This window comes from Chamaea fasciata, unplaced genomic scaffold (assembly GCF_029207755.1).
Source record: "Chamaea fasciata isolate MVZ Bird 193981 ecotype frontalis unplaced genomic scaffold, bChaFas1.0.hap1 SCAF_15, whole genome shotgun sequence".
In the NCBI taxonomy this organism is placed as follows: domain Eukaryota; kingdom Metazoa; phylum Chordata; class Aves; order Passeriformes; family Sylviidae; genus Chamaea; species Chamaea fasciata.
In genome coordinates this window covers 8,698,046-8,722,938 of record NW_027094100.1, presented here as the reverse complement: position 1 = coordinate 8,722,938, position 24,893 = coordinate 8,698,046, and the positions used below count along the sequence as shown (strand labels likewise).

At 41.9% G+C, this 24,893-nt stretch overlaps 1 protein-coding gene across 1 annotated transcript in view; it reads left to right on the top strand.

Annotated features, from left to right (window-relative positions):
* RASGEF1C (RasGEF domain family member 1C) overlaps window positions 1–22,969 on the top strand; it is a 31,031-nt gene extending 8,062 nt beyond the window's left edge. Inside the window, exons 4-13 of the mRNA XM_066197007.1 lie at window positions 1,068–1,280; window positions 3,369–3,443; window positions 6,790–6,885; window positions 7,969–8,071; window positions 8,172–8,251; window positions 8,904–8,999; window positions 12,398–12,493; window positions 12,645–12,768; window positions 14,791–14,863; window positions 15,255–22,969. Coding sequence (XP_066053104.1) covers window positions 1,068–1,280; window positions 3,369–3,443; window positions 6,790–6,885; window positions 7,969–8,071; window positions 8,172–8,251; window positions 8,904–8,999; window positions 12,398–12,493; window positions 12,645–12,768; window positions 14,791–14,863; window positions 15,255–15,279 — 981 coding nt within the window. The 3' untranslated portion in view covers window positions 15,280–22,969. The remainder of the gene's footprint in view (window positions 1–1,067; window positions 1,281–3,368; window positions 3,444–6,789; window positions 6,886–7,968; window positions 8,072–8,171; window positions 8,252–8,903; window positions 9,000–12,397; window positions 12,494–12,644; window positions 12,769–14,790; window positions 14,864–15,254) is intronic.
* The last annotated feature ends 1,924 nt before the right edge of the window (window positions 22,970–24,893 follow it).

Genomic DNA, 24,893 nt, shown 5'->3' with positions numbered 1-24,893 from the left:
TTATTCACTGTGAAGTAGGAGGAGGTGCTATCTCCAGTGTGCAGATTGGATTCTGTGCAGGTGAGAAGAGCACTATCTCTGGTTTCTGGTTCCTTGAACACTTAAAACATGAATGCTGTCAATGCCTAACACCGAAGACCATCCACAGCCTACAAAACTCTGAAGACAGGGGCTGGATCGAAACCATGGGATTACATCCCAAAGGTTCACTTGAGCTGCATCCAGCTTGGGACATGACACAGGTGTGTGCTGTTCTTTGTGGGGAGGCACAGTCTAGCCAAGGACATTTCCAATTAACCTTGTCTTTAGAACCCATCCACCAGTTCTGTTATCTCAGTTTTGTGATGTCTGCATATGTCAGTTGTGAAGAGTTGAAGTAATTTTTTCTGCCCAGCCTCCATGGCCAGAGACTCCACTCACTGTCTGTAAAGAGTTGCTTCAGCTCTGAGAACAACCTGGGCAAGTTGGTAACGATGATCCTGCTGAGCACATAGCTGGGCTTGGAATACAATATGAGCTTCCTTCAGTAGAAATTAACGTTTGGATATTAAATACTCAAAGCTCCACAATGCTCCAGCCACTCCAGCTGGGTAGCAAGCAGCCGCGAGCTTCTTCTGCATTCAGATCAAAAGGATGGAGAAAATAGCATTAGGAACATTTCTTATTCCTAATAAGAGTTGACAAGGCAGCATTAACAGGTAGAGTTCTCAGCCAAAACGTAGCTGACATAAAAGATAGGTACCAAAAGCTGCTGTGCTCCAGAAAGCTGCAGTAACTCATGCTGTAGCATTGCCTCTCCTTTGAACCTGACACTGGCAGGAACGTGGAGTATCAGTGCCAGCCCAGCCCACCAGTCCTGCCTGCCTCTGCTCTTGACTGCAGTCCCTGTGGCCAGAGAACAGAACTGTAATTAAGCCAGCTGGTTATTCTGAAATAGGCTTGTTGGAAATAAAATGGTAACCTGTTGCTGTCTTAGGAATATTTTGCAGAAAGGAAAATTCAGCACAAAAAACCACTCCTATGTCAAGTTTTCTGGGTGGCTTATGTTTCTCTCCCTGTCACTCCAGGCTTACTGGAAAAAGATGAATCAGCTTTTGCAAGCCCTGAATCAAAAGCTTGCAACCCTCAGCCATGGGCAAGAAGGAATTGTCAAGATCAGTACTGCTGTCTCTGATAAGCTGGTTGCCTTTAAAACTAAACCTCCATCAATTCAGAGAGAAATCCTGAGCGTCTGCAGTGACCCTTACACCCTGGCCCAGCAGCTGACACATGTGGAGCTGGTAAGTGGGAATGGTTCCCAACTTCTGCAGCCAGAGATGTTATTTTAAGCCATCAGCTGCTAAGTATTCCAGACATAACCAAAAAATGTCTGCACTGCTGCAGCACATCCCATGCTGTATCAGCATTGCAGCAGGAGGCAGCGTTTGACAGGTTAAGAGATGTTTGGGAAGCAAATTATATATCAGTGTCCCTGTGCAGCTTGGAGCAGGTCACTGTACTTCAGCTTGCTTATTTGTGAAATGTGAATCCTATCCCAGCAAAGTCAAGTCCCAGGAATGTCACTTCTATAAGGTGCTCAGAGCCGCACAGGCTCTGCAGGTGTCATTGAAATGCCTGGTCATTAACCCTTTTATAAACTCGGAAGAAATTTTAGCAGCTCAAATCCATTTCTCTAGATACACAAAGCATGTGAGTTCTCTGATGTGGCTTTCATTCTTCCCTTTGGGATTTTGTGCATGGACATATAAGGGTGTGCAGATACCACCCCCACAAATTCCTGCTGTTCACCCTATGCTGGGCTGCAGTCTGTTCCCAAACAGGCTCTTGTGTGAAAAATGGCAGTGCTGAAGCCTTGGATGTGCTGTTGTGCTGCACACCCTCCTCCCAGGGCCAGGTCCTCCTGACAGACCTCCTGGGTGTGCTCAGAAGAACATAAAACATTGCTGCCATCTGCAGATCTCTTGTTGCTCTGATGCCCTGCTGCCTTGTCCTCCTGTGGACTCTGCTCATCCTTCAGGGGAAGGATGGAAAAACAAAACATGAAACACACTGTGGATTGGAGTGAGTATTAGGAAATCAGCCTTTGGATTTCTGACGATAGTTTATATTCTTTTTGTCTAGAAGTGGAATGGTTAGTTTTCAGAACATGCAGCTTTGGCTCTCTTTGCTTTATATAACTTAAGCCAGAGAGTAGAACTCCTTTTGCATGGAGTTTTTTCTTGCTTTTGTTTTTTTCCTCCTCCACAGTACAACTGTCTTCCAAAGGAAAATTCCCTGTAACTGAGGCATCACTGTCATTTTAAAACAGATGCAGCTAGATATTTTAATTCCACTGTACTGTAATTAATTCTTTTACCTTTTTCATTGCTATGTCTGATACATCAAGTGCTCTGCACTGAAACTGTCTGATGTTTATTCGTTAGTAAGAATTATTTGATAATTATTTAAAACAGTTCTTGATTAGTAAGAGCCCTATACAGTTACCAGTGTTAAGGTGAGAGGCCCAGAGGAAAAGCATAGGAGTAGACATAAAATTTTCCCTTGAGCAGAATTACCATTTATTTTATTGTTGCTTGAATATTCTAAGTTTGGGCTGTAGGAACTCCAAAATAGCTCCTCTGAAATACCTTTGTGGCCTACAACCTACTGAAAATATTTCTTTTCCTAATAAACATGTTTAAGGAAAGTGAAAAACATAGCAGGAAGGTCAGTGTGTGGTTGGTGCTGCCATGTTTTTTCAGGAGCTGCTGGAGGTGGCCTTGCTTTTACTAGAGGGATATGGATACTTTCTTTATTCTGTTTTTGCTTAGTGCCTGGGACACTCTCCAGTGTCAGCAAAGCCTTTAATCTGTCACATGCATCCTCAGTGCCTTCCTTACCCAGTGACCCAGAGCCAGAACCCCAGGGCAGCACCGGAGGGTCAGTGGGCAGAGGGCCAGGGCAGAGCCCTGTGTGGGCAGCTGAGCAGTGGATTGCTGTGGACACCAGATAACAGCATTACTGCCATTGTAACAGCTGGGAAAAAAGGCTTTTGAGTGATGCTGGACCACAGCAGGTCTGAGGGAGCACCAAACAGAACTGATGTGTGCTGGCTCCCAGAGGAAGCCCAGTGCATTCAGTGCAGTGGAGGGGACTCCTACTGTTGCGTGTCAGTAATGAGATGTATTTACTCTAATTTTCCTCTTTCTGCTGACGTAGTTCTAATTGTTATTATGAATTTTAATGTCTGGTTAGTTGGCTGTCCACCAGTTCAGTGACACCACTCAGAGCTGACAGAAAATGATGACGTTTTATCAAGAGGAGCAGAAGATATTCTGGGATGCTTTCTTATTTTTCCTTCTCTCTTCCCAATCCCCTACCCTCAACAGGAAAGACTAAGTCATATTGGACCTGAGGAGTTTGTGCAGGCGTTTGTACATAAGGACCCTCTGGATGGCACCAAGGTATGCTTTCTCCACGTACAAAGTGTCTCCTGTGACCACAGTTTGTCCAGTTGTGATGAGGTCCCCAAGAGCAGGGCCTGAGTCACAAGCTGACATGGGCCAGGCCAACTGGTGACCTGTGTTGTCATGGCAAGGATGGGAACCTGTTGGCAGAGCTGGCACTGGCAGGTCGCTGCCATTCCTCCCTGGTGACAAACTGGCCACCACCCTGATGTGCTTTCGGGCTTGTTCCTCCCGACCTGCTTTGACTGGGACAGATGTCTGTGGCTGTACACAGCCAGGGAATGTCTGCTGCACTGCTGAGGGACTAAAGGCTCGGAATGTGATGTAATGGCCTCAGTGTGGGCCCAGACACCACAGCAGTGAGTCAGTGCGTCATGAATCAACTCTTCTCTCTCTACACAATGGCTTCTAACCCAAAGCACCACAGGGAACAGAGCCTGATCAGGGCTTCATCCAAAGGCTGTGAAGGCCACTTGGAGTCTTTCCACTGGTTCCACTGAGGCTTGAAGTAACATTTCAGAGAGTGCCTCAATAAGGAAAGAGCCTCCTAGCTGGAGAGCAGAGTCAGAGATTTCACATGCTGTCTGAAAGAAAGGATGGGAAATTCTTCCCCTGAACTGCGTATGCATTCCCACTGAGATCACACATCAACGGCTGAATTTCCTCATTGGACGCCAAACGTATCAGGAAGACCTGTGTTTGTAGTGCTGCACAAAGGGCACCAAAATAGCTTGTAATGGTGAAAAGATGGATGGATGGATGGATGGATGGATGGATGGATGGATGGATGGATGGATGAAAAGTGCAACATTGGGCCCTTTCCTTCTCTTCTTGGACCTGTGAAGAGTTTGTTTCAGGATGAGGGAAATAGGCAGAGATGGCATTCCAAGCATTCTGGACATTGATCACATTATTTAGAAAGGAACCCCAAGGCAGCAAATGTGTGTCAGAAACACAAGATACCAAACCAGCCACAGTGAGATTTCAGCCACCTGGCCTTCAAGTCAGCAAGGCTGATCACAGTGGGAGTAGTCTGGAGCTTTTCTTCATGCTCTATGTGGTTGATTTAGAAAAGCTTCTGTGCCAAGATATAGCCCAGGGGGAGAGCATTGCACACAGAATCACAAAGTAGTTCAGGTTAGAAAAGACCTCAAAGATCATTGACTCCAACCCTTAACCCAGCACTGCCAAGACTAAACCATGTCTCCAGATGCCACATCCATACATTTTTAAGCACTTCCAGGAATGGTGATTCCACCACCTTCCTGGGCAGCCTGTTCCAATGCCTGACTACCCTTTCAGTGAAGATTTTTTTTCCTAATATCCAATCTAAAACTCTTCTGGCACAACTTGAGGGCATTTCCTTTTGTCCTTCTGCTTCTTACTTGGGAGAAGAGACTAAGTCCCCCCCACCCTACAACCTCCTTCCACAGAGCTGTGAAGAGCAAGAAGGTTCCCCCTCTTTGTCTCCGAGCTGAGCTCCCTCAGCTGCTGCCCATCAGATTTGTGCTCTAGACCCTTCCCCAGCTCCTTTGCCCTTCTCTGGTCACGTCTTTGGACAAAGTAGCACAAACCTTATGTGGAGTCATGTTCCCTGACCCATGAAGAACATCCCTGTCAAACACAGGGAGTTGGCTCAGGTTTGAATTCCCTCCAGCTGGAGATAATATTAAACATCTTTCTTGTGTGAGGGCTTCAAAAGGCTTCACTTATGAATGTTTATCAAGCATTCTGAGCTGCAGATGGAAGATGCTTGGGAGGTGCTAAATATTGCTGCCATTTATAAAGCTTAACCTTTAAAAAGCAGTCTGTCTCAACTTTACTGTTGCACATTTTTCACAAGTTTTGCGTTATTAGCTGTGGCTCTTACGCCCTGGCACAGGACAACAGTTCTGAGATGGAAATACTATTTTCAGAACAAAACCTGGGGTTTGTGTACTTTTTGCTGTAATAGGAAACAAGAAACAGAGCCACATGATAAGCAGCTGCTGTGGTTAAACTGGGGCTGATTTGGGTTTCCTTTGGGTTTTTGATATTTACATGCTGCTCGCTAACATTTACTTTTGAGATGGTTTAAAAATACACTTTTATTGTGTTTGTAGTCTATTCATAAAGTGGCTCAGAATTTCAGTCCTGTTAGGTTTTGCTCCTCCATGGCATGGTACTGTGATTTCTGTTTCTGAACATGTCTGTATACAGAATCAGAGATGAATATTTTCTTACTTTGAATTACCTTGGGAATCATATTAAGCCACATTTCTGAAGGGGTTCTTAGTCACTGGTTTACCTTACATAATATGGGTGATCCCATTGATATTAATGGATCTTTGCTTACGCATTATGATTCTCCTCTTAGTGACATGTGTTTATGGCACCTTTGGGAAACAATCGTCCTAACAAAACAAAAATCAGTATTCTCTGGTACCCTCTAGTGGATGTTACTGAATGTTCAGACAAATCTCTTGAACTTTAGAGAGCTGAGTGTCCTAGATGGATTGTCTAAGAATTTAAAGTTGGGAAAAGCATGTGAATTCTTACAATCCCAAGCAACTTATTCAGGCTGTGTGAACTGCCCTATCAGTCCTCTGAAGTCAAGTTGATGACAAAGGAACTGGAAGAGTTCAGCCAAGTATCTGCTCACATAGTCTGTATCAGTTATGGGAACTTATGTTAAATTTTATATAAATAAGTGAAAAATACACTTCTTGTAACAGCTCTTATCAGTTAAGTGCCTCTGGCATGTAAGTGACCTGTACAAGCACAGCCATCCAGGCAGGGCTGGTTGCTAAGAACCTGTTTTTCTGAAAACTCACTAAGGAAAATGGTGGGGTTTTTTTCATTAAAAAATCAACCAGAACTGTGTTTTCTCTTGTTTATCTCTTGTACACGTCACTAAATTCTGGTCCCTCCCCTCCAGAAAAGGGCTGTGGGTGATTTTATTTACTGAGGTGGAGGAAATCCTTGAATCAAAGTCACAAACTGAGCCTGCTGTGGAAGACTCTGCCTGTCTTATTTTTTGTGTGTCCTTGATGATGTCAGAATCCTGCAATGCCTCAGCTGTTCATCTCCCAGTGAACAAGGGTCAGTGCAGACTCTCAGTGAACACTTGCTGCAGGCAAAATGGGGCTGTTTTCTGGGCACCAGTGTGAACTGTGCAGTGTGACAAACCCAGCTAGACCCCCATCTGCCACTCACAGGATTTTTAAAAGGGGACTTTAAATGCGCAGGGTTCTAAGAGCATGAGAGAGATGTGGCAAGTAATTACCTTTGTGCAGTATTAATCTTAGTGATCAGGTCACTGACTGGAACACAGTTATATCTTTCTGTGTTTTTTTCCCCCCAGACTTGTTTCAGTGAACAGAAGAAGACAAGTAACCTTGAGGCCTATGTGAAATGGTTCAATAGACTCTGCTATCTCGTAGCAACAGAAATTTGCATGGTAAGTTACAAGTATGTGCCATGTTTTACCACATACCTGAAGCACCACTCTGAGATTTTATACTAATAGGCAGTCCTGGGGATTTATTTCTTATGACCCAGCTAAGCATCTGATGATAAGTTTTAGTAGTGTTGCACTTGCAGAAGCGACCTGATAAATGACAAACATATTGCAAAACAGAGGCAGCAGCACACGGGGGAATGCACTGTTCTCTTGATGTAGTAGGAGCACAGTGTGGAATAATGAACCCTGCAGGGAAAAATAGAGGAAAAAATGCCTTGAGTTATCCTGTGAGATTTCTGCCAGCAAAGATTCTAATGGAGCCATATTTGTTATCTGTCATCCTAAAGATCTGCTGTGTGTGTGAATTCCCACTCCATGGCTCTCTGTCCTGCTGCCCATTAGTGTAGCTGTGCCTGATGTTCCTTAACTTGGTAGTGGTTTTAGTTTGTTTAACTTGGTCCCATCAAAATGAAATAATTTTTTTCCTCTTTGAAAAGGTATGGAAGGGAGGAATAATAATAGTTTAAAGAGCCTGGATAGCCTGTGACACCTAAGAATTACCACCTGAAGGTCATCTTTGGAAGGGTGATTCCAGTCCATTTAAAATGTATATTTAAAATGCTATCATTTGGTCTGGCCATATTGCTAAAGGGACAGAAGAGGGGAAAGGGATTAATGCAATGAAACAAGCTCTTTCTGAGACAAAGATGCTGCTGTTATAGGGGTGTGAAATCCTGCCCTTAGGAAAAGTCTGTGCTGATGAGCCCACGCAGGAGGCAGGCCAGCAGGGAGCTGAGGCTCTGCTTCAGGGCTGCTTGGGCTGCCTGTTCCAGCACTGAGACAGTCACTGGGGCTGGGAATGGCCATGAATTTCTTCTGTGTCACTGCAGTGAAAGCTTTGATTTCAGAGGCTGCCAGTCACCAGCATCCACTGGATTGCTGGAACACAATTAGGACCAGTGACTGAAAGCAGATGGCCCAAACTGTGCATGAAGCCCCGCTATGCATGGAACAAATGCTTAGGATGACCTCCAGTTCTGCATATGCTCATTACAGATCCTCATTCATTTTAATTTACAGCCTGCAAAAAAGAAACAGCGAGCACAAGTCATCGAATTCTTCATCGACGTTGCCCGAGAGTGCTTTAACATAGGGAATTTTAATTCACTGATGGCAATCATTTGTAAGTACAGCTTCTAACCGGGTCTTCCATCAGCTGTCACAGATGAAAAAGGAAATCCAGCTCTTATCAATGGCTCTGTTTTTTTCTCTCTCACTCATAGCTGGAATGAATATGAGTCCAGTTTCCAGGCTAAAGAAGACTTGGTCAAAAGTGAAAACAGCCAAATTTTTCATTCTCGAGGTAAAAAAAAAAATCCTGATGCACTGCTTAAATTCTATTCAGGATATTTTTGTTTGGGAATTTTACATTGTTATCCAGGTGTGAGATGTCTGGAGACACATTTCACAGGCAGAGGGCATGATTCTAAGATGAAATATCCCAGGTGTAATGAAGAGGGTGTAAAGCTGATTATATGTAGAGGGAATTCAGAGTACTCAAATAAATAAGACGAATTTAAAAAACCCCAAAGTATGAACCTATATGCATGCCACAGTGCTTCCACTGATGCATGTTTTGTTTAGCCATGGACACAATGCTGAATGTAAAGCTCCCGATCTATACCTTGGAGGTCGAGTGAGGACCCAAAGCTGTATTTTGTACTGATGATTCCAGGATTTGGCACACATAGGATGTGCAGTGCTTATTCTTCACGTAAAAGCTCAGTAAGCTGAGTTTAAGATAATTTTAATAAGAAAAACCAAAGGTATAAGCAGCCATGGGCTGTAGACCTCTCATTGTATCCTTGGTGCGTGGGGTTCTGCAGGCACGTGGATTTTGAAGATGTACATGTGGAATATGGAGGCTCTGCTCTGCTCATGGTTTGCTACAATTGAGTGCAAAATTGTCTTTAGAGGCTTCTTTCTAACCAAGGTGTGGTTTTTTGTGCCTGTAGCACCAGATGGACCCTACTGGCAACTTCTACAACTACAGGACAGCGCTGCGGGGGGCTGCCCACCGGTCCCTGACCGCACACAGCAACAGGGAGAAGGTGGGTGCCACCACATCCCATCCATCTCCTCATGGCTGGGGGGCACTCCTGCTGGGAGTCAGTGCCTCAAACACTTCAAGCAGATGCTCTTCTCCCTTCTGTGGGTCCCCAGTGGAAGGCCTGTGTGCTTTAAGATGCAACCAGAAATGTAAAATATTTTAAAAAAAAAAGTGATTGAAAGAGTCTGGATAGGATCAAAGCAAATCTTTGTGGACTTGCTGTCAGACATTGGGAGGGTTAGGAGGGCAGAACACACAGCATGGAAGACTTTGTTGCAAGTGTCTCTCCACCCCTGGCAAATTCACACTGTTTGGATTGATAAACCTGATGGAACAGGTATTCCAGGCTGAAATGATTTTTATTTTGGTGACGGAGCATGAGCCTGGCAGACGCAGGTGGAGCTGCGCTTGTTACAACTGTGCCCTGAGGCTCTGGCACAGAAGCCTCTATTGTGTGATGTGTGAGGTGAGATGGAGAGCAAAGGGCACAGCAGTGGAGACTGGATGAACCTCCATTTACATTAGGGAAACATGATTTACCACAAGTCCTGCAAGGGAGTCTAGTCTGAATCCATTGCAGCAAATTTGGGGTGATATTCTGTCCTTGTGAATTTTCATGTCATTTGATTGTTGCTGCCATCTCAGTGAGCAAGAATTGAAGTGTTTTATCAGTGTTCATGGCAGATGTGGAGCTTTCTGACATGTCACTGATGCTGCAAAAATCAGATTGACAAGATGTTAGAGTGTAGGATCCTCCTGTTTAGTGCCCTGATATGTTTCTTGTTAATTTTCTTATTCCTTCATTCAATTCTTTTATTTTGGTACATGAAAGAGGGTTTGTGTTTTACACTGCAATTGCCCATAGTCATAAATGGGTAATCTCTGCACTAAGCATGGCAGAGCTAAAGTAGATGCTGCATGAACAAGCACAATATGGAATTTAGTATTCATTCACTAGAGGAGCCAGGCCAGATGCTAATCTCACACCCCTGTAAATTTGATGTAAATCTGCTGAAGCTAATGGAATCTCACAGCATTTACAGTGAAATGAGATCAGCATCTGGTGGCAGGCTGACTCAGCTGCAATGGGAGTACACTGAGTTGTACTGAAAAGCACTTCTCTATGCAAAGGAGAGATGATTTGGATGTTTGTGACTGGAAAAGCAATTCTTTCAACTCTCACACACTGCAGCGAGGACCTGTCAGTCTGAGATGCTTTTGCAGTTTAGTTCTTCTGGAACCATCATAGCTATTCAAACCAGTTTCTTTATTGTTTGACTTAATTTCCTGTGAAGTTAGCAATCTCTGTCATATCTCCACCCCCAGCTGGTTAATACTGATGGCAGAGAGGTTATTAGACTGAAAGGAATCTATTTTACATCAGAAAAAGCCCATATTCTGTTTTCCTTGTGTAGACAACATTAGTTCAGGAAAATGTTCCAGGATATGATTTGGTAGCTCCTCGTACTGGGTATTTTAGAGTGTCAGATACAGCAGATCATATAATGCTTTCTGTAGGATTAAGGAATTTTGTTTCTTTTTATAAGCAAGATTATAATTTCTTTGTTTTAATGAACTTGAACACATCCAAAAGAACATGAGCACTTCTTTTTGATAGTAGATGTTATATTGTTTCTTGGCAAACTCATAGCAAAGCTGACTCTGAAGAATTTTTTTTTTTCAAACTGAATTGTGCTTGTGGAGGGGTGTACTGGTTAGTAAGTAAGTCTGGTCTTGTCTGTGCAGTCAAATGACCTGTAACAGCTCCAAAATGAAGTAATTCCACTGGGAAACTCTGCATTGTATTCATGGCATGGCTCTGGCTTTGAAATGTTGGGAGTATGTACAGCACAGTGCTGTGTTGTTGCTGTCTGATACTGTGGAGCAAGAACACGTCGGATCTCATTAACTTCTTTCTGCAGGAAGCAATTGTCCTTCAGCGTGTGGGTGGGTTGGATGGCATGGAAGGGGGATAAAAATGGAGAGAAATATGAGTTTCTGGCACTAACCCAGGTTTTATGCTAGCAAAGTGCCTGGAGTGAAGCCAGTATTAGAGTATAATTGTAACCACTTTTGTTGTTTTTCCTACAGAAATTTGGAAAGCAAAACACACAGGGTAATATATTTTTATAGGGGAAATAAATGGTGACCAAGATACAGCAATTCCATGGAAATGTGTAGAGAACTGGTATCCTTGGGTGTGCCTTAGCGCCTTTTGGATGAGATGGGAATGAGCTCTGCCATGTTCTGAGCTGACTGGGGGCTCGGTAGCTGTATTAGCCTGGCATCCAGCCCACATTTGTGTACCTTTCCTCTCAGCAAGGCTTTTCCTTCATGTTTAGTACCACTAATGGTGCTGACCTTGCTCCCAGGCAGTGGAGCAGGACAGAACAAGCTCACATCTGCCTGTAAACAAATAGGTAGACAAAACCTGGCAGTGATTTCTAGCTGGGCATCAGTGTCTGGCACCAGCTCTCTGTGTCTTTCCACTTTTTGAGGCCACTCTGGATCTCTGCTGAAGTTGAGGATGCACCTCAGGAGTGCTGTTACTGCTTTCTGCTGGAGAACATCTGACAGAAAATTTATTTATCCCTGCTTGTAATTCCATCAAGTTCAAGAGTCCTACCCAGACTTTTTTTATAGCAAATTATGACCCAACTCTGATGGGTTAGAGGGAAGACTTGGATCACTGCTATATGCCACTCTGCCTTGGATGATGGCCAGGGCTAATTTTGAGAACTACAGTGGTCTCTCTGGCTACTGTTAGCAGTTTCCTGTCAACCAGCTTAATATTTTTAATCCTGTTGTCTGCAGGTTAATTTGGAGAAGCAGGTTGTGCTAATCAGACACCAGGAAGGAAATTACATGCCTCAAGAGGTAGACATGCATGGAGCTGTTGAAAATAAAACAGCTCCTGATTAACTGTTTGTAGACAAGTCCTTGGTAATCAAATTTTATGCTGTTTTTCCTCGTCCAGGGACAATATTGGTTCTTAGGTCCCCACCTGTGTTTAAATTGCTCAATTTGTGTGTTCAGCATCTCTGCTTATAAGGACACAACGGGAAAGGGAAGAGTTCTGCAACATTATTTTGCTCTTGGCTGTCTGATGTTGTCGTCAGACAGTGATGTTGTTGATAATAAACCGGGCTTTTAGCATTTTCTTAGTCATGTTATTGTGCTCAGTGAACATTGTGTTCAGTTTCCTTTCATCTCAGCATCCATTCTCCTGGTGGCTGAAGGTCTCTCTAGACACTACTGCCCTTTTGCACTGCTTTTTAAGTGCACAGCACACTGAAAAGTTAATACTTCTTTATTCTCATCTCTCCCAATTGAGTTGTTCTTTCATGCAGAGAAAATACTGAACTGAAAAGATAATGGTTATGTCATTTCTCTCCACAGATTGTGATCCCCTTCTTCAGCCTACTGATCAAAGACATTTATTTTTTGAATGAGGGATGTGCTAATCGCCTTCCAAATGGACACGTCAACTTTGAAGTAAGATCTGAAAAATGTTTTTACCTATCACATTCCGATAGCCAAGGGACTATCTGAGACTATTGGCCTGCAATTTTCAAAGTGCAGACCATCAAACACTGAATAGGAGGTAACCTTACTATATCTGAGTGGAACGATTTTATGTTTACAGAAATTTCTGGAACTGGCTAAGCAAGTAGGAGAATTTATAACATGGAAACAAGTGGAGTGTCCATTTGAGCAAGACCCTAACATCATCCACTACTTGCACACTGCTCCCATTTTTACTGAAGATGGTAAGACTCTCTACAATCATTCATCACTGAAAATACCTCTCTTCATCACTACTAATGAACACCCTGATCTATGCTTTGGTGATCTCTCTGAGTGCCCAGTCCCTGTCAAGCTGTTTCCTAGCTTTCCTGCCAAACATCTTGTTTATCCCCAGTCTATCAATGTGTTTTTGCAAATACAACCTTCTAGCACATGAAGCTGCTGCCTGATGGCTTTTCTCTTGTCTGTAGCTTCTCTATAAGGCGCTGTCTAGGAAGCTGTCATTGTGGCCCTATTTTTGTAATCACCAAAAGAGGCCACACAAGCATGTCATGGGCTGCTGTGAATGTCAGCTGTCCCTTAGCCACTCATTCTGTGATTGATGGATCCAGAGCTAATCTCTCTCACAAACCAACGCTGTCATCTCTTCAGTAAACACAGCCCAGGGCGATGGAGTCCAGCTGACCTCCTCCTCTACAGCAATGACACGTTTTGTACAGAAAAGAATTTTTAAGAAAACCTTTTCTAATAATTTCAGCTGTAGCTATGGAAGCCTTGTTCCGAAATTATTTCTCTGATTGTCTTTTTATACTTTTCTGTCCTCGTCAGTTTGGTATCCAGCCTGTCAGGCTGTGTCACTTCATACTGGTTTGTGTGAGCTGCCTCTCTATACATTGTCACGCACAGAATTGTCTATAGCAACCTTCCCGTAAGCTATTCTGCTGCTGGGTTTATTTTTTCTTCATTCTGTAGGCAGTTTTCTGTACTAATCCAAGGTAATCAGACCAGACAGCTTTTATTTCACAGACTACTTCAGAAAGGAAAATACTGCTTCTAAAATCCTGCCTAAATCTTAAGAATGACTGCCAAAATAGAATAATTAATGTGATTGAAGTAATATGTATCAAAAGGAGATAGGATGAAGGCATTTCTTCTTGTTTTAGGCTCAAAAGGGATAGAAAATGAAAGGGTAAAAGTACAGTTTTCAGGCTACTGGACTAAAAAAGAGTGACCTCAACCCACTAATTGTTTGCAGATTTTTTTCCCTCATGTCCTCCCCTATATTCTTTGTGAAATGCCCTTTGCAGAAGCCACAGGAAGCCTCCCCCATTACCCAGGGGCAGTGCAGAGTAGAAAGAACTGCCCTGAATGAAAGGTGGGAGGATATCTGAGAGAGATTCAGCAGTGGCATGTGAAATGCAGCTGTACTGTGCTTGTCACAATGTGGAGGAATGGTGGCCAACGCTTGAGTATTAAAAGACAATGCATTTGTAGCACAGACTTGAATGCTGAGATGGTTCCAGCATTAAAGAATAAAAGCATCATGGAACAGTCAAATGAGGAAATGCGTGTGAACACAAATTACAGCCTGTGATTCCATGAAGACAGTGAGATATTAATGCACTGCCAGCTTTTGCAGAGGAGACTCTACAATCTAGACTCATTTCAGTGTCATAAAATGCATCCTATAGTATAAAGATTTGCAGGGGGAGTAAAAGACAGATTTACTTTCTTCCACTGTATTCCTTCTCTGGTTTCTGTAGCTCACTCTTACCTTGAGGGTATTGTGTATCCATTTAGGATACCATGTCCCCATAAGCTTTAGAAAGATTGAGGAACATAAAGTTGTGTTATGTGATGAGAATATCCTTAATTTTAAAAAGCTTTTGTGTTTAGGTGTCAGCTCTCACTGTCTCGTTTTTAAAGTTCAGGTAACTCTTGAGTAGCAGTGCTGTGATGGAGGAAATGGGCCCAGATCTCTGTATGCAAAACCAGAGACCATTCAACTGCTTAATATTGTAATGAGAAGGTCATGCTAATGTATTTTAACTCTGGGCTCCTTTACTGTTTCATCAAAATTAACATAACAGCTTTCCAAGGTAGACATGTGAGCTAAACATCAGTGTCCCACTGGTTACCAGCTACCTGAGGGACCATGCAGTTTTAAAATTTCTCTTTCTGTGTGGTACAAAAGGACATACAAGAATGCAGAGGGATGGGTGTTACTGATGCTGTTGGAAATAAAACATATTTACTGTTTCCAGGTTTGTATCTGGCTTCCTATGAAAGTGAAAGTCCAGAAAACCAGACAGAAAAAGACAGGTGGAAATCCTTAAGGTAACCTCTGTTTTATCAGCTCATTTCTAAAGCATCTCACGGCTGCTCTGATACCAAAACTTGTGAAGTGCAGGTATTTAAGCTGTGACCTCTGAGGGAGGTCTTTTCCATTTAAAACTAATTTGCAGAGCTGAGGCTGCACTGATAAAAGCTCATTTTAATCTCAAATTATCCTCCCTGTAAAGAATATCCTCAGCTTGCTGTATCCATGCAAAAGCCTGATGCAGATGAAGAATGCCTCAGGTCAGCTGGATCGTCCAACAATTTACAGCTCTTCTGAGAGATGTGTAATGGTTTGATATAAGTGAGAACATGAAGAGAGTGATTAAAACAACCCAAACCTTTAAATTTGCTTTTTAAAAAAATTGTCCTTATGTTTTTACATTTGCAGATCCACTATTTTAGGAAAGACTTGAAGATTGAGAGATTATCGCAGTAGGTCAAGGAAAAGAAATCCGCAAACATTTTGCACTACTGATTCCAAAGATGCCTGTTTGGGATTTAGACAATTTCTTTTGTTTGAGTTTTTTTGTTGGGTTTTTTTGACTGCCTAACATGATGGATGAACTGGATTCATCCACTGAAATCAACAGAACTGTGTGCACAATGATGCTTTTCTAACTATGAGACAGAGAGGAAGGACAGACTATTTGTGGCTGTGCCCAAACTGCGTCAGGATCACTGTAATTTTGCCTCTGAAGGAAAATGCAAGAAAACCAGGAGCAGGGAGAATCACAGTACTGCAACAGAGAATGGAAAAGTATAAAAAAGGAAAGCAAAAATACACAAGAGTATTTCAGAAGCTGGTGCTTCAGACTGCAGTTCTTTAAACCTCTGAGGATTGTAAAATTGAATCAAAGACAGACAACAGCAATCTGGTTAATTGCTGAATGAAGAAAAAAGAACTTAATCTTGCGTTAGCAGTCCTCCAGCCTTGTTGAACAAAGCAGTGACTGCTGCAGGTTTGAGCTTGCAGGGATGAGGACTGACACCGCTGACAGACACGTCTGTCACAAAGAGGCCACGTCAGCATGGGACCGCGGTGCTGACCCCGCGGGTTTTCACAGAGATCAGCCGGGAGTGTGACTCTTTCTTGGTTAATCTTCCCTCCGCTGTTGTTGCTTTCCTTATTGTGAATCTGGGCCGGTCGGAGGTGGGCACAGAGGGTTGATGGTGCTGCTTAAAGACACCCCCACCACTGCTGAGGTTGAATGAAGAAGCTAATGACCCTGGACTCAACTTACCTCTATTTAATGTATGTAGTGTATTCCCTAAATTTATTGATGCTGAGTTGCATCTTTTAAGGGGTTTTATCACACTCAAAGAGAAAAGGTACTGCATTACCATTTCTATCAGGTTCCAATTAACACAGTACTGTTTGTTTTGTAACGTGATACTTAGGAGGATGGGGGGTAATTGCTCTGAACTTGGGAACTACATGGTATGCTTTAAAAGGACAAAGGGTTTCAGACTGGAATGAATGCACTGAAGAATTTGTCATTCATGAGCAGATAACCATTTTTGTCTTTTTTACTTTTAGGATGTAAAGTTCACCGTTTCCTTACAGGTAACATAAAATAGGGACTATGTCTTGTGTTTAAAGTTGTACAATAATAAAGGTGCTACTGCAATAGATACATTAAATGATAATGAACTCTATTAGATACAAAAGTAAGCCCTAACAGTAGACTTATTGTTTGTGTGTGGAAGGAATATTCCTAACTGCCCCAGGAAATATCTCAAAAAGCTTAAATGAAACCTAAATGCCACATCATACTGAACTTTGCATTTTTATTGCTGTCTTGGTGCTACCTTTTCAGATGTTCCAATCCTTCTCTCCCTACAACAGAAGGATGTAACCCTTTCTTTGAAATCAGTAATAATTTTATTTCAGCACAGAGTGATTCCAAGTGGCTGTAGTGTTTTGAAAAATTAGGGTAACCACAAAACCTAGCTGTGTTGGCCTATTCAGCCAGAAAAGTGGAACTGTTCCTGCCCTCTGCCAGGCCTTGAAGTTGTCCATGCCTGAGCGAGCTGTGACCTGGAGGCATTGGCAGGCTGGTGTTTGGTGCACTCTAGGTTTGATGTGTCTGCGGAGCAGTTCTGGGTTGGGTTACAGCCTGTGGGAGCCCAGTCTGGCTCACTGAATCCACTTGTGCTTGCTGAGCTGAGCAGGATGGATTCTTCTGGATTTGCAAACAGGGTTTGAGGAGGAACTTCAGGTCTCCTTTTCCTGTCGATCTATCAGCACATGAATTCAGACAGGGGGTCATAAAACTCGAATGTGTTTATTCAAGCTTTGCGTGGAAGAACTAAGTGTAAGGATGGTACAGCATCATTGCAGCGCTGGAATGATGACTGTTCTGCTGATACTGTGAATCTGCTGTTTGTTAATTTTTGTACATGAGCTGAGAGCTGTACACAGAAACTATACACATATAGCTGTTCCTTCAGGCAGAACCATTTCCAAAATGAAGCCATTAAAAGCCTGTTAAATTTCAGATGATTCCAGAGCAATAACCATAAACATATCTACAACAATGCTAATGTTTAAGTGTGTTTGCTAAATGGTCTTCTTCTTTTTTTTTTTTTTTTTTTACTATCTGCATATTTTTAACAGGCACAGTGTGACTTCACGGTGGAAATATGGGGGTTTTGCTTATCTGAAACCCAGTGCAGGTGGATGGGCCCTTTCTTAAAACCTGCTTTGTAAAATGAAAATCCTCACTCCTTTTCTAATGAGCCACTAGAGGTTGGTACAGATGAGATTTTAAAACTGTGACAATTAATTTAAAAAGTGATTTCTCCTTCATATTTAGGGGAACCTTCTATGAATCTGGGCAATTTTGTAAGTACAAGTTAAATTAGATCTCCTAAAGTTTATCAGTGTTGCAAACTACACCACTTTCGTAGTCCAAAACTTTCAAACCTCAGTGGTTGAAATGGAAGCATAAAGGTCAGATTTAGGTGGGTATTAAGGGCTTAGTGGGACTATCAGAAGCACTAAATTGTTCTTAAGACTTCATGTAGTCACACATTTAAAAGGTCTTTTTTCAGAGGTGCTAAATATCCTCATCTCTTGGGGAGTAGTGAAGCAATTGTTGCTTTATAGAGGTGTGTGGCACATTAATCTGTAGTATTTAATCTCCAGAGACACTCACTGCTCTTCGCAAAATGACTCAGTGAGTGCAAAACAACTTAAAATGAGAAGACAGTGCTTTTAAAAAATGGACTTCAGGAGCCATAGCTTGTCTTCACATCATTTTGTAGCTAAATCCTATTTAAACTGAAGCAATGTAAGCCTTAAGTTGCAGCTGTCGGTTTCATTTCTAATTGATCCGTGGCCTAACCAGGGTTAACAGCTCCTGGCAGGAGTGGGGTTAAGGCCTTGCTTCACCAACAAGCACCAGTACAACTGAAAACTAAGAATGGGCAATAGATTTCTTCTAAAAATGTATTAATATTACGTGATAATGAGAACATAAACATGTCCAGTAATCCATTTTTCTTGCCATAAAGGCAAAAAGAACTCCTGCCAGGCTGGAATGAAAGGATCACTTCCCACCAAGCACTAAACCACTGTAAGGTGTGCAGTCATTAGACCAACAGCTAGACAAGTTACTTGTAGTAATGTTGTGGCTTTCTGATTCTGCTTCTTTGAGTGGATTCACTCCCTGACAGCTGCTTGAACTAATGCTACACAGAGAACAGAGCAAAATTAGACCTGTAGGTCTGCAGTGCTGGTATCAAACCCCTCAGCTGGTAATATGTGAATATGACACAGTCTTGCAGAAGCGTTAACTTAGCTTCTGGTATGTAGCAGTATTTTAAAAGCCCCAGATACATGAAATCACTTCTGCATCTCCTCCAGTGTAATCAGAATTATAGCAAAAGTCCCATTTTTCCATTTCTTGAGTGTGCCATCCTGCAATGCAGGGCTAGGTATAAAGCTCAGTGGAAATCAAGGAGGGAATTGTGTGCCTTCAGCTTGTGTGAAGTCAGTAGATGAACTTGCTCAATGCCTTTCAAAAGACAATGTTGCCCTCAATTTCACATCAGCATTGATCACTTTACCGAATTAAAGGTGCATGGATGTATGGCAGCTGGGCGTGACTAAATTTTCAGGGCAGAAACTCAAAATGAGTTAAGCACTCAAGCACGCTGTGCACCAGAGTGCCCTGATTAGACTGTCATTATTCCCTCTCCCAGGCAATGGACACAGTCCGGTTGTACTCTGGAGGCTCCCCGTGTGGATAGAGCAAACTGTGGTCTCAGCTTCTGCTGAGGTGTCACTTTAAAAAGTGTGGACAGCTGCTAAAGCACTTCAGATAAGAAACAATTAAAATGTAGAGATATTTTCCTCAGCTTGAGAATATTTTATGATGTGATCAGTGATGATAAGATAATCACTACTTAAAATTAAGCCTGTCCCTTCCTGATAACTTGGTTATTTAATCATGTTTTATTGCAATAGTATATGCACCTTTTCTTAAAGCACATGAGCCCTGGTTTGCACATGACTGTAAATCCAGTTTAGAACAGAGCTCAGATCACTAAATATGTAATTGGGATTATCAACCTAAAAAACATGTTAGTAGAAAAGATAGTTATGCATATCAATGTAAAAATGTTACACAGTTAACAGTCTCTGGCCTAGCAATGACTGTGTTTATGATTGATTCTAAGTACAGCAATGTGCCAGAGAAAAAACTCCAATTAATTTTGATGGGCTTTGGAGCAGTCCTGCAATTATTAACTGCAGTAGAGTTTTTAGTTATTCATAGGTATTAAACTGTATTGCCAGTTGATGTAGTCTCTGTGCCAGGTGGGAGGTACACTTAATAGGGTGGAAGTGCAGCCTTAGCAAAAGTTTTCTTTGACATTGTTGAAGTTTCAGCAGCAAATTCAAGGATGAAATCTGATCCAATGAATTAATTCATGTCTGAGAGCAAAATCTGACTTTCTGACTTTAGAACCTTTTGCTCTTTTGATACTGGTAGAAATTAGCCATACTATCTCAAATTACTCTCTCACTGGAAATTAAACCTCCTTTGTGAACAGATTATTTCCATTGTTGTAGTTGCAGAATGAGGTTAGGGAATGACAAGGGAACAAGGAAAAGCTCCTTTGTTACTGCTCAGAGACTCAACTGTGGGCCAAAACTGTCTTTTCTTCTGTCCTTTCTAACATTACCTGTCAGTGGAATTCCCTCTGTTGGTGGTGCAGGGCATTCCTGAAGTGTGGCTGGGGTGCTGCACACAGTGTCCGGCTCAGGATGGCAGCACAGGCACCATCAGGGACACACTGGGGTGATGGGATGATCCAGGACAAAGCTGAGTGCACGTTCACATCTGAGCCTGCACTCTGCTTTCTTGGAAGTTTACCTGAGGCAAAGCCTTCTTTACTTCCTTATCCACCCAGCAGAATGTTTATGAGAAAGTTCTTTGAAGTAAAAGAGGTTTTCTCTAGTGAATTTAAAACAGTGAAGAATTTGTTACTTGGTTGACAGAGATTTTAAAATCTAAGAAAAATAAGTATTTTAAAAATTTTGAGAAATACTTTGATGGTTGTTAACTTTCGTATTTCACTGCACAGCAGCAGGGTGGAACAAAATATCTTCTATTAGTACCAATGGCAGCTAGGCAGGTGAAGGCAGGAGAGCATACAGTGAAATACTGGTGCAGAAAACGTTACCAATAATTTTGTTTTAATATTGGCTAGAGTGTGTCCCTTCCCCTGAAACCACTGCTCCCTGCTCTGTGTAGCAGCTGAACCAGTTACCTTTTTAGATGGAACAGATCTGAAGTTTAATCTGGTTTGTATTCATTTCTTTTGCAATTCTTTCTGCATATTTTCAGATGTGCAAAAAATACTAAGTACACTAAAGCTAATGCTCATACAAGGCATGACATCCTGTATTGTTACATTATGCAAGTGTAGCTAGGGAGCAAATAGCTTGTATGGCTGGTATTTCATACACTCTGCATGGGTGCAAGACACTGAAACTCAGGCTGCAGCCTCAGCTGCAGAAAAAAGCTAGGTATGGGTGACTCCTGCCTAGCTCCCCTGCCCTGCTCCATGGCCAGCACGGGCTGTAGTGCTGTAAATTCAGAGTGAGTTGGACTGCTCACTCCTCCCTTGATGCCTTTCCCTCCACAGAAGTGGTATATTGCTCCATAAGCAGCTCTTGCAAAATTCCAAAGGAGTATTTTTCTATCTCTCTGCCATACAAAGGCTCTGTATTCATACTCCAGATCTGTCATAACAGGAGTCCTTCTCTCTTTTCATCCCCATGGCCTTAAAACTGCCAACCCAAATTAATATTGCAGTGTAGCAATGTTCCCAGGCCTCCTAGAATGCAGAAGACTTAGGAGTTCAGAGCTCAGGAGTCCTACAAGGTAAATGTTTGTAAAGGAACCTTCTTTCTGAAAGGTGCAAAACCCCATCTGATGGAATTCTGAACAGAAAATTCCATACTCCAGCTACCTTTCAGAGAAACATAACTTCCTCAGTGAACTATTACTGGTCAGTACTATATCACTGCTTTCATTATTGAATTACGCTTCTAAAATCCCAGTCTTTTTGAAATAAACATATGATGGTTTTTTGATGATTGGTCTGTGGGCAAACAGAATAGAGAAAAAGGGGGCTGTAGTTTAGACTGTTGACATCATCTGTATTTCTTTAGCAGCCCAAGCTGGGTTGTCACTTACTGTCTGTCCTTGCCTTGAACCAGAAGGAGTTGTTCCAATGCAATTGTCTAAATTATTAAAACTTAGTGAAAGATGCACACACAGAGCTGTTAAATTCAAGTGTTTCAAAGTCTGATTCTTCCAAATGTACAAGTACTTTCCTTAGGAGTCTGTCTGTGAAAACACCATTACTAGTACACAACAGAGATGGAAAATAAATTATCCTCTGGGTTTCAGAACTCTTAGCAAGCATTCATCAGCTTATAAAGGGTGAAAAATTGGATTTTAAGATTTTTTTTTTCACTTTTAGCAACAGTGACTTATCAACTTTCTTAAACCTAAACTCCAATAACATAGCATTCTAAAACTATTAGAATGATACTATTTAGTCACAGACCTAAAAGCACAGAGTAAAAATGGGTAAGCAGAACCATTTTTATTTTCAGTCTGAGAAATTCAAAGGTTGCATGACAGGCCGAGGGTTGCCTGGGAAGCACGCCCCTTCAAAAAACTACCCCAAAAAGATATCCAGATTTTGGTTTTATATTTCTTCTGGTGTTACTCCTTTTTACAGCTGTGCTTAGATAAATGGGAACTAAATTATCACTTTAGGTTTTAAAAAGATTCAAGCTAAGAAATAAATATGGCTTAAAAGAGTGGTATATATATTAATAATGTGAGTTATAGCAATGAGGAACTGTGTTTTTCCTGTATCTTTTTCATTAAATTAAAAAAATCATGTTGTGATTAGCATTTTCAGGTCAAATTGAAATCCCTCTACCATAGAATCATAAAACTGTAGAATCATTTAGGTTGGGAAGGATCTTTAAGATCATCGAGTCCAACTTTTAACCCATCCATAATACTCAAACCATGTAGCTTTGTTAGAAATTCCCAGAACAAATACCAACACTTTATTAATTGCACAGGCAGGAAACAGTAAAGTTACTTGAAAGTGGCTGTTATGATTTTGTGACTGTACATAGATCTTGCAAAATGTTATTGGTAATATGCATCCTGTAGCCCACATAAACACTGCGAGAATAGCATGGTCATTGTTACGCTTTATAGCTGTTGTGGAAAATGTCTTAACCTGCATTCATGATAATAGTGCCCATCCTACTCCCATGCCTTTTTATACAGTTGTGGTAAGATTGTTATGAAATCCTTTTGTCAGTCATGTCCCAGCTAACTTACCTATGTATAGAATTTATATATTAAACCCCCCTAATTTATACTGTGTTTTAACAGTTTGCCTGAACTGTCTATGGTTTCTAAATTTTGTAATGTGAGTGTCAAATAAGAATAATAATTAAAAAAAAAAAGCTTGGCTGTGTGGATTTTTTTTCTTTGGTTTTGTATGTAGTAAAGATTTCAACAACCGGAAATCTACAGGATAGGCTATGAAGAAACTCACATTGCTTTGAAACTCCAAAAATACAAAGAGATGTCCCTGACTCTGCACAATAATTCATGAATATGTGTGGAGGAAGAAACCTGTGGTTTCTGCTCTTTCTCATTTCTACTTTACTGCTTCTCTCTTCATCCTCACAGATACAGAACATTGCATGTGCACTGTCAGGAAAGGAGACAGATTCACAGTTCCCATAATAAAATATTTTCAAAAATAGGAGTTGTAGAATGGAAACATTAAAAAAATAGGAGGAAAAAGCTGAGACTGGGTCTGAGTATTTTTAGGTTGCTTCTACAAAACTCTGTGGTATAACTGATATTTAAATGTGTTCTTTTAATATTTGTATTGCTGACAGCAATACAAATAATAAACTGAGAGGTGCTGCTGAGATGAGGGCCCCATTTCAGTAACAATGCCGTAAGAGACATTGTTGGTTCAAGCAGATTACAATTCTTTTAAATAAAGAAGAAAGGCTCAGAGGTGAAACCTGTGTAGACAGAAGTGGTGGAGTTCCCTTGATGTAACATTTGGCACCTGCACCACGACGCTTTTGTGGGTGTGTAACTGCTGTTCAGCACAGCTAGTCCTGCCTGTTGTAACCAAGGGAAAACGGCTCGATGTGAGTGGTGTCACTGACTCCAAAGCCTGCAGAAGTGGGATGTGCAACCCCCTTTCTCAGCAGTGTTCCTACTCACAGTGCCAGAGCTCTTGCCAAAAGGAACTGTTGAGTCATCTGGCTGAATTTCCTGTAAGCTGTGGTTTATTCAGGTTTCCCCATGTGAAACTCCCAGTTCTCTGTGAGGCTAAAACATTCCAAACCTCAGGAGGCCCAGCTGTGTCACAGAGAGTGAGAGAAGCCCAAGTTCTCAAGAGAAGCCCAAGTGACAGAGAGTGAGAGAAGCCCCTGTGAGCTTTTCAGTTAAAGGGAGTGGATCAGCTCAGCTCAGCCCAAGGTGATCCCAGCTGGCCTGTGTATCACCAAAGTGAAACCCAGTCTGCCCACTGGAGGGAACACTCCTTGCTCCCGGTGAGCTGCAGCTGTTCAGGGCACGGTGTCCTCATCACCCTCAGCACCATGGGACACACTGAGGGCAGCACCGTTCCAGTCTGCCCCTGGCCACAGCTCAGGGAGAACCATCCCATTACCTGGCCACAACTTCTCCCCAGTGCACATGGGAATGAACACAAGTGCCCATGGTCACGCAAAGTTTCTGGGTCGCTGCTTTTCTAAGAAAAGTTCTAAGAACTCTTAAAGAAGGAAAATGTGTCCCTAAGCCATAATCACACCTTGTTCTTTTTCACCTGTCTGAATAGATTTGCTGGGATTTTTTATTATTCTACTCCATATTCTAAAAAGAATAATAAAAAGAAATCTATTTTAAAATTTTCCTTTATAAAAAAATAAACTCTCGTGGAATGAAAATACAACTGTCAGTGGGTTCTCACTTTGCCTTTCTGCTGATCCACACATCCAAGCTCCTATTATCTCTTTGAATTTACATATGCCACAACAATCTGGGACACTGGCTCCCTTGATCAGTAGTTACAGTGATTTGTGAAATGAATAATATATTTTGCCTGATATATCTTAGAAATTCTCGTGGTGGTTTTTCCATCTCCGTTCAGTTCAGTCCCTTATAAAAAGACAGTATTGTCATTACTCTGTCCCTGAGCTCCCCACACAGTCGAGGGAACCTAAGAAAATCTGTCAGTGTAAAAATCAAAACCATGGAACTGTAGAAATCCATAAACAACTAAAGGCAAAGCACAAGTTAATCAGCCACCCTCTGACACTAAGCAGAGGGAGGAAAAACAAAACCAATACATCTGTAATTAAAAGAAAGCAAGCACCGCACTGGATGTACTGAAAGCCAGGAATTTTTGGCTCTGCCTCTGAATTTTTCTGAGGCTTTGGGCAAGGAAG